At 35.0% G+C, this 10380-nt stretch overlaps 1 protein-coding gene across 1 annotated transcript; it reads left to right on the forward strand.

Moving 5' to 3' along the window:
- Positions 1 to 347: 347 nt before the first annotated feature.
- LOC133337237 (uncharacterized) lies at positions 348 to 9956 on the forward strand (the record flags this gene model as incomplete). Its single annotated transcript, XM_061545487.1, is given in 8 exon segments — positions 348 to 483; positions 547 to 677; positions 739 to 1104; positions 1334 to 1663; positions 1720 to 2151; positions 2215 to 2315; positions 5460 to 5599; positions 9535 to 9956. Coding segments are annotated over 8 exon segments (2058 nt in total), but the record flags the coding sequence as incomplete, so codon positions are not given.
- Between the last annotated feature and the right edge of the window lie 424 nt (positions 9957 to 10380).

The raw sequence follows: 10380 nt of genomic DNA on the forward strand, positions 1-10380 counted from the left end.
TGGAGGTCTTGCCAAAGGGTTGAATGTTTTAAAACTATTTTGAAGGTCTATAAAAATATACATTTCTGATGGCCCTCGAAAAATTGTTCTTTTAAAAATCGGCGCCCTCTAGAGCTCAATTCTGCCTCAATTTATTCATATGGAATATAGGATCGTATACGTAATGACCACACTTATACGCCATATAGTTCCCTTCCCTCTTTGATAGTTAAATAATAGCTGGTAACAGCTTTAATTTTGAAGAAATTGTTTATGAAATCGAATATGGTCCTTCTTTATAGGCCTTATGGTAACATCAGTAAAGACTACCCTTCACTAAACTTCTTTCCTTCTTCTTCTTTTTACAGGATTGGTGGGATTCCAAGCTACCCGAAACTGGCGTGCTTTGCTGCCTAAGTGTAATACCCAAGGTATTATTGGCCGGCGCCATAACTCTTATGGATGAGGCATACTATAAATTGGCAGTTTGGCTAAATGATAAAGGTAAGGATGAAGAAGGCTCTAGGCGTTCCGAAATTAAATCCGATAAAAATTTTGTGTTTTTAGAAAATTATCGCCTGCAATCGAAATATGAAAATCATCTGATAGCCAAGGTGGCTCTATTTCAATTTGTCAACTCTTTTCTATCGCTATTCTATATAGCGTTTTATTTGCGCGATGAAGAGAAGCTTAAAGAGGTGAGCAAAATTTAAAAAGAAAATTGAAGAGCTTATACCTCAACCATTGCTTCGATTTTAGCAATTGGCTGGTCTGCTGATTTCTCGACAAATTATTGGCAATTTACGTGAGTCGGCCCTGCCATATGTTGCCGAACAGGTACGTCTGGCCAAGCTGAGCTTCAATATGTGGGGTGCCTTGAGTCCGACACAGGATAATAATCGTACCTTTGCGGAAAGTGTGGCTGCGGCGGGAGCAGCTGGTTCTACGGACCCAGAGAAAACCAAACTGGCAAGTGGTACATCAACACCCATGCAGCCGGGCACGCCATCGAAGCAGCTACCCAAGAAACCATCCACAGATACGGGTTGTTCAACACCATCGACGACTACGAGTGCAACTAAACGTAATATTGGACAGGCGGAAATTGAAAGTTCATTGTATAAGGTAAGGAAGGGGCGGGGGGTGCGTATGAGTTGTGTCAGTAGTGATACGCCACATAAGACAAGAATTAATATATTGTTTTTAGGGACCTACATGGGGCCTGGATTTAAAAAAAATATTTTTAGGGATCTCAGACAAGGCGTCGATTTTTTAAAAAAATATTTTAGGGAGCTCAGACAAGCTCATTTTTTCAAAAAATATTTTTGGCTTTAATTTTTTTATTCATTTCCAGTACGACGGCACCTTTTCGGATCATTTGGAAATGCTTGTCCAAATGGGTTATGTTGTGCTATTTTCGGCCGCCTTCCCCCTGGCCGGAATATGTGCCCTCATTAACAATCTAATGGAAATTCGTTCCGATGCCTTTAAATTGGCCCATGTACATCAGAGGCCATTTGGTCAACGTGTTGCCAACATTGGAACCTGGCAGAATGCCCTCAGCCTGCTGTCACTGGCTGCGGTCATTGTGAATTGTGCATTGATTGGCCTATCCGGACAAGTGTCACGTTTGTGGTCGGGTCTAACAACGGCACAAACGATTATTTTGATAGTAACACTAGAGGTAGGTTCAACGATGGGGGAGGGGACTGGTATTAATCTGTTTCTCTTTCATTGCAGCATATCATGTTGGGCCTACGTTCAGCCTTAACCTGGCTGCTGCCAGAGCTGCCATCATGGTTGGCAGCGGAAATAGCCCGAGCCGAACATTGTCGCCGTGAAATGCAATGTAAGGGCACCTCGCCACGACCCACACCACCAACACCGCCCAGTACCACATCCACCCAACCGGATCATGAATTGGCTGCCTTGAATTTAGCCGATGTTAATAGTTGTGGTGCCGCTGTGTCGGCTGCTGCAGCTGCTGCCAATCAACAGTCCATACAACGGCAATTGTCCGAAGATCTACTGTATCAACAAGAGCTGCTGAAGCAGCGTGAATTTGAACCCTATGTTGATGAAATATCACGATTTGGACTGCAGCGTAATATCGAGGCGGATGTTAATGTCTTTGAGAATCGTGACTCATCACCGGATTCACCACCATCACAGGTAAAGGATATTTTTGAAATGTATTTTTCAAAAAAATTAATAAATTTTTTTAATTACTTTTAGACAAGCACAATCCTCATACGCCCCCTGCTTGAGTCCACACCGCCCATGGGTGGTGCCTCCTTGACAAGTCTTAATCAGGATGTTGGCCGTTCTCACAGCGGGTATGTATTAAAGTATTTAATGAATTTTGATACTAGAGGTCAACAGATTTCCAATATTTTTTATTTACCTTAAAATGAATAAATCAAACACACACAAACACACTCTACTTAAATATCCTAACACATATATGCCTTCTGCATTCACACACATATACATTTCCTCTTTGCCTTTCTAATACTTAAACACATTTTTGCTATTTCTTTGTATGTATTTGTTTCACAATATATTTTTTTAAGATTATATAAATATTTTTGAAATATAAATTATTATCCTGCCTGAAATCCCCAGTCAAAATCGGAAGAACACATTAGGATGCCCTGGTTATAGAAATATTAACCGTGTAAAGGTCTGAAGTTAAATTAAACGAAAATTACATTTAAAAAGGTCACATTCAAAAGTGAAAAAAATACTAAAAAAAATAACGTACCGAGTAGTATATAATGGTGTAGGTTAAATTTCATGAAAATTGGTTCAGATTTAGATATAACTCCCACATATATATTTGTCCGATTTAAGGAGAATGGTGTACCAAAGTCCCTATATATCCTTCGATTTGCACAAAATTTTGCATAGAGTACTGAATTAGGTCCAGAATGATGTGTGCTAGGATTCGTGAAAATCAGTTCAGATTTGGATGTAGCTCCCATATATTTTTCGTCGGATTTTAAGTAAATGAGGCCGCAAAGTCCCAATATATCCTTCGATTTGCACGAAATTTTGCATAGCATACTGAATTAAGTCTAGAACGATGTGTGTTAAATTTCGTGAAAATCGGTTCAGATTTCGATATAGCTCCCATATATATTTTCCACCGATTTTATGTAAATGGTGTACCAAGTCCCTATATATCTTTCGATTTGCACGAAATTTGGCATAGTGTACTGAATTAGGTCTAGAATTATGTGTGGCAAGTTTCCTGAAAATCGGTTCTGATTTAGATATAGCTCCCATATATATTTTCGTCCGATTTTATGAAAATGGTCTACCAACGTCCCTTAAAATCTTTCAATCAGCACGAAATGTGGCACAGCGTAACTAGTTAGGTCTAGAATGATGTGTATTAAGTTTCCTGAAAATCGATATCGATATACCTCCCATATATAGTTTAGTCCGATTTAGGTAAATGTTGCACCAAAGTCCCTATATATCCTTCAATTTGCACGAAATTTTGCATAACGTACTGAATTAAGTCTAGAACGATGTGTGTTAAATTTCGTGAAAATCGGTTCAAATTTCGATATAGCTCCCATATATATTTTCCACCGATTTTATGTAAATGGCCTATATATATCTTTCGATATGCACGAAATGTTGCATAGCGTACTGAATTGAGTCTAGAATTATGTGTGGTGAGTTTCGGGAAAATTGGTTCAGATTTCTATATAGCTCCCATATATATTTTCGTCCGATTTAAGGTAAATGGTGCACCAAAGTCCCTATGCATCTTTCGATTGGCACGAAATTTGGTATAGCGTACGGAATTATGTCTAGAATGAAGTGTTTCAAGTTTCGAGAAAATCGGGTCAGATTTAGATGTAGCTCCCATATATATTTTCGTCCGATTTTATGTAAATGGCGCACCAAAGTCCCTATATATCTTTCGATTTGCACGAAATTTGGCATAGGGTACTGAATTAGGTCCAGAATGAAGTGTTTCAAGTTTCGAGAAAATCGGGTCAGATTTAGATATAGCTCCCATATATATTTTCGTCCGATTTTATGTAAATAGTGCACCAAAGTCCCTATATATATATCCTCGATTTGCACGAAATTTGGCATAATGTACTGAATTAAGTCTAGAAATATGTGTGCTAAATTTCCTGAAAATTGGTTCAGATTTCGATATAGCTCCCATATATATTTTCGTCGGATTTTATGTAAATGGTGCACCAAAGTCCACATATATCTGTCCATTCGCTCCAGATATAGCTCCCATATATAATTTCCTCCGATTTAATGTAAATGGTGCACCAAAGTCGCTATATATCATTCGATTTGCACGAAATTTGGCATAACGTACTGAATTGAGCCTAGAATGATGTGTGCTAAGTTTCCTGAAAATCCGTTCAGATTTAGATAAAGCTCCCATATATATTTTCGTCGAATTTTATGTAAATGTCGCACCAAAGTCCCCATATATATCCTTCGATTTGAACGAAATTTGATATAGCATAGCATAGTTTCTTGATAATCGGTTCAAATTTAGATATAGCTCCCATATGTCTTTCTTCCGATTTTATGTAAATTGTGTATTAAAGACCCAAAGTTTGTCCGATTGCCACACAATTTTGTACAATGTACTGAAGTTAATATAAATTAATTAATCGAGACAAACCTATGGTCCCTTCGCCAAAGTTGCTTAGAATTGTCCATAGAATCATCCTAGGGGCTTAATTGAATTTTCGGCTCCATACATATTGGGACGTATATAGTCCCCATATATATATATATATATATATATATGATTTTTGTAAATGATGCACCAAAGACCTTGGGTTGTTAGATTGCGTATGCCGAGTATTAAATGTATAAATATTTATAATTTTTGGTACGGAGGTTTGGTACCAAATAACAGCCACTTCGATAAAAAAAACATCTCCAAACTCCTACAAATATTAACATTTTAGGAATATCCTTATGTGGGGGCGACCTGAAAAAATGGACCATTATTCATAATTCTTGGTAGGGAGGTTTGCTACCTAATTAGACACCCAAAATATCAAATTATAGCCACTTCTCTAGGAAAATTATCCAATATGCCGAATATTGGTGCAGTATACCAAACTTGTAGCTATACCAAACAAAACATGGTACAATATATTCCATACTCATTTCCAAACATCATTAGAGTAGTAAAAATGTAAAGGCAATATATTTTTTTTAAATAAAAGGCTAGATCTGAATCGTTTCAAATTTCTATTTTAATTAGATATCTCTCTATTCCTCTATTCCTCTCCTTTTTTAATTTTCTTGCACTTTTTTAAATACAAAAACAATACCAAAAAAACACTTACACACAATGGGTTACAATTTATAAAAATTTGTAATATTTTTTATTTTTCTAAATTTAATTTTTTTTTATAAATTTGTAAAAATTATAATTTTTTGTCAATTTTTCGTAAATTTTTTTTCGAAAACAAAAGCGCATGCAAAAATTGTAAGCAGAAAAAGAAAATACCGGAAATACCCCCATTTCATGGATATTCAGTTCGTAATTTAAGCTCCATGCCAATACAAAGATTGCACGCTTTAACGGGGTAAAGTCATAACTATAGATACATGTGTATATAAATGTGTGTGTGTGTGTAAATAGATGTTCAAAAGAGTGTGTGTGATATGGATTTTATTTTCTTTATTGCCATAGAATGAAAATATAAAGCAATTAAATTTATTTAATATTTCTAATTTTTCATTAAAAAATCTAAAAATTAAAAGAAATATTTTTCCAAACTAAAATTAAAAAATTTACATAAAAAAAATTCTAAAAAAAATAAGAAAGATTTAAAAAAAAAACAAAATGAAAAAACTTAAACAAAAATATTTTTATCAAATAAATTAGGAAACAAGTGAAAAAGCGTTAAGTTCGGCCGGGCCGAACTTTCGATACCCTCCACCATAGATATATTGACAGCAACTAGAAATGAAAATATAGGGAACATACCAAAAAGGGGACCTATACCGACATTTCTAAAAACGGATTATGTACACCATAATACAAATTTTAGAAATTTTTAAAGGATAATTATATCCTCAGCCTTATGGCTAATGAGGGTGTATACACTTTGACACGGTGAAAATGTGCCTTATCGAAATATTGGTTCTTGACCCCATATTTCTTTGGACCAAATTTGTTTCAGAAAATTTTGATTTCATCCAAACATAGTTCAAGTTCGAAGATGGGGAATATCGGTCCACTCCACCTGGTAACTCCCACAGAGGGGCTAGGCCTAAATGCAGGTTATATATCATATATAGTTCATTATCGAACCTTACGTTCTATTTTTTTTTATCTCGATATCCTCCGCAGGTGAAATGATTACAGAGTCTTAGAACCAAACCCAAAACGCGGCACAAATCAGATAACTATTTTAATATAAACAAGTGAAAAAGCATTAAGTTCGGTCGGGCCGAACTTTGGATACCCTCCACCATAGATATACTGACAGGTAATAGAAATGAAAATATAGGAAACATACCATAATGTAAACCATGATACAAATTTCCGAAATTTTTAATGGATAATTATACCCTCAGACTTATGGCTAATGAGGGTGTATACACTTTGACACGGTGTAAATACGCCTCATAGAAATATTGGTTCTAGACCCGATGTTTCTTTGGACCAAATACGTTTCAAAAAATTTAGATTTCATCCAAACTTTTTCCATGTTATTATTGCTTCCAATCTTAGTTCAAATTCGAAGATGGGGAATATCGGTCCACTTCTTCTGGAACCCCCATACAGGGACTAGGTCTAAATGCGGGTTATTAGACCTAGAACGTAAGGTTCGATAATGAACTGAACCTTACGTTCTACTTTTAATACCCTTCACCACACTGTGGTACAGGGTATTATGTCTTTGTGCATATGTTTGTAACAGGCAAAAGGAATCGAGATAGAACCATGGTTCCTTTTGAGAATATGCATAGAATCACATTCTGAGTCGATTTATGCATGTCCGTCCGTCCGTCCATATATTTTTGTGAGCAAAGTACAGGTCGCATTTATGATCCGAATTGGATGAAATTTGGCACAGCTCATTGGTATGGCCCAAGGACGAACCCTATTGCAGAATGACATGTTAGGTTGCAGAATGGCATGTGTAGGGATTGATGTTAGTCGGTTTAGATATAGATAAATATCACATATTTTAGTTCCTTCAATTTCATATCAATGTTCCTTGGAAAAGACGACCTCTTTTAGGATACATATGTAGAATATACCCAAAGTGGTGATGGGTATCATATAGTCGGCCCAGTCCAACTTTACTATTTTCCTTACTGGTTTATCTCGATATCCTCCGCAGGTGAAATGATTACATCAAAATCTTAGAACCAAACTCAAAACGCGGAACAAATCAGATAACCATTTTAATATAAAAAAGGGGGTTTTATGGGGACTACCCTAAAATGGGGTCGAATATTAAGAATTTTTGGTTGGGAGATTTTGTATCATATACGACTACAAAAAACCAAATTTCAGCGAATTTTGTTGAAAAACGCGCTCAAGAACCTCAAAATATCGAAAATTGGTGGTACCCTTATATGGGGGCTACCCGAAAAAATTGACCTATAATTATAATTTTTTGTGGAGAGATTTGCTACCCAATAAGAACTCAAATTACTAAATTTCAGCGAATTCGGTCGAAAAATTCGATCAAACCCCCCAAAAACTGGAAATTGGGAGGTACCGTTATATGGGGGCTATCCGAAACTTTGGACCCATATTTATAATTTTTAGTGGTGAAATTTGGTACCCAATAATAACCCAATGTACCAAATTTCAGCGAAATCGATTGAAAACCGCGCTCAAGAACCCTAAAATACCGAAAATTGAAGGGTACCCTTATATAAGGGATACCAGAAAAAGTGGACCTATATTTATAATTTTTAGTGGGGAAATTTGGTACCCAATAAGAACCCAATGTATCAAATTTCAGCGAATTCGGTTTAAAAACGCGCTCAAGAACTTCAAAATATCGAAAATTGGGGGTACCTTTATATGGGGGCTTCCCGAAAAAATTGAACTATATTTATAATTTTTTGTGAAGAGATTTGCTACCCAATAAGAACTCAAATTACTAAATTAAAGCCAATTCGGTGAAAAATCCGGTTAAAACCGCACAAAAACTGGAAATTGTGACGTACCCTTATATGGGGGCTACCCGAAAAAATTGACCTATATTTATAATTTTTAGTGGAGAAATTTGCTACCCAATAAGATCTCAAATTACTAAATTACAGCCAATTCGGTCGAAAAATGCTATCAAAACCCCCAAAATACCGCAAAATTGAGGGTACCCTTATATGGGGGCTATCCGAAAATATGGACCCACATTTATAATTGTTAGTGGAGAGATTTGTTACCCAATAAGAACTCAATGTACCAAATTTCAGCGAGTTCAGTTGAAAAACGAACTCAAGAACCTCAAAATACCGAAAATTATGGGGTACCCTTATATTGGAGCTATGCCTAAACGTGGACCGATAAAGCCCATCTTCAAACTTGATCTGCCTGCTGATCGATCTATCTCAATTAGTTTAGACGCTAGAGTGATCACAACAGACAGACGACAGATAGACAGACAGACGGACATGGCCTATATCGTCATAGAATTTTAGGCTGATCAAGATTATATATACTTTATAGGGTCGGAAATGATTACTTCGATGAGTTACAGACAAAATTAATATACCCTCCATACTATGATGTAGGGTATAAAAACAATACTTATCAAAAAAATATTTTTTGAAAATTTTTTAAAAAAGACCAACAAAAAAATATTGTTCCTAAAACATTAGAATTTTCCAAGATATTTTTTGAAAAAGTTAAAAAGAATTTTTTTTTAATTAAAAAAAATATTTAAAAAAATTAAATAAAAAATATTGTAAAGAATAGATTTGTTACTAATAAAAAAAATAGATTTTTTTCTATCTGTTTGATAAAAATATTTTTTTAAATGATTTAAATTCTTTACAAAAAATTACAAGAACTTCTAATTTTTTTTTAAAGAGATATTTTTTTCCCAAATCTTACAAAAATTTCCAAACGAACGCATGTTTCAGATTAAAAAAATAATATTTTTTTTTCAATTTTAAATGTTTATAGTTGTTGTATTTTCCAACAAATTTTTCTTATGAAAATATTGCTAATGATTTTCTCTTGATTACCATATATCTTCTCTCTTTTCAATTTTTTTTCTCTTCACGAATTTTTACTCTCGATATTTTTTTCTTCACACACTTTTTTTAAAAACTCACAATTTTTTACGAAATATTTTTGTAACGCTATGCCTTGGTCCCTTGTCTCATTTTCCCTTTTCATCTATCCTCCTCCTCCTCCAACTATCCTTTTGCATTTTTGTTTCTTTTTTTCCCTTACACTCAATTTTGCTTCTTTTCTTTCTCTCTTATTTTTGGCTTCCTATTTTTTCTCTCCTTCTCCTTTCTTCTTCTTGTATCCAAAAAAAATCGAACCTCCTGTAAATATATTTAGAGCTTCTGCAAGTTCCTTGGCCTTAAATACCCGTCAATGTATGCATCTACCAGAAATACCACCCTTCCGGAAGAAATCCACGGATTCGGCCGAGCAAACTGGCAGTAGTGCCAGCAGTAGTCCCCAACGGACTACCGGCATTGCCATCAATTCCAACAATAATAATAATGCTAGTAACATTTCCCGCCACCAACAACAACTACAACAGCCATCGCAATTAACATCACAGTCGCTAATTGGCTCAGCCGCATCGACACCACCCCCCGCCGCTGCCTCAGCCACGTCATCATCATCATCCAGTTCCCAGCCACAGACAACAATAACACAAGAAAAGAAATTACCCACAATAGCGAAGCTATCGGAAATACCGCCATTTAATGCCCGCAAAATATCCGCTGAGAGTACCATGAATTTGAATATAAGCGTAAGACATCAATATTTGAATACATATTTTAAAACATAAATTTTCAAAATTTTTATTTTTATGATTTTATTATTGGGATCAACTACTACTACTATCCTCCTCTCCCTAGTTTGTCTACGGAGTTCTATAAATAACATTTGTATACAAAATTTAGTTGTAATTTTTCACATAGAAACACCACGAACTTTCACCCAAAAATTTGAAAACACTGTCAGATATTGAAATGAAAGAGGATTGAGAAATTATATATATAAAAATTTCATACGAAATTTTGCATATGAAAGTTTCATATGCAATTTTTTATATGAAAGTTTCAAGTGAAAGTTTCATGTGAAAATTTCATGTGAAAATTTCATGTGAAAATTTCATGTGAAAATTTCATGTGAAAATTTCATGTGAAAATTTCATGTGAAAATTTCATGTG

The sequence above is a fragment of the Musca vetustissima genome, unplaced genomic scaffold (assembly GCF_032173495.1).
Source record: "Musca vetustissima isolate MV318-11 ecotype Yass unplaced genomic scaffold, APGP_CSIRO_Mvet_v1 utg95128, whole genome shotgun sequence".
In the NCBI taxonomy this organism is placed as follows: Eukaryota; Metazoa; Arthropoda; class Insecta; order Diptera; family Muscidae; genus Musca; species Musca vetustissima.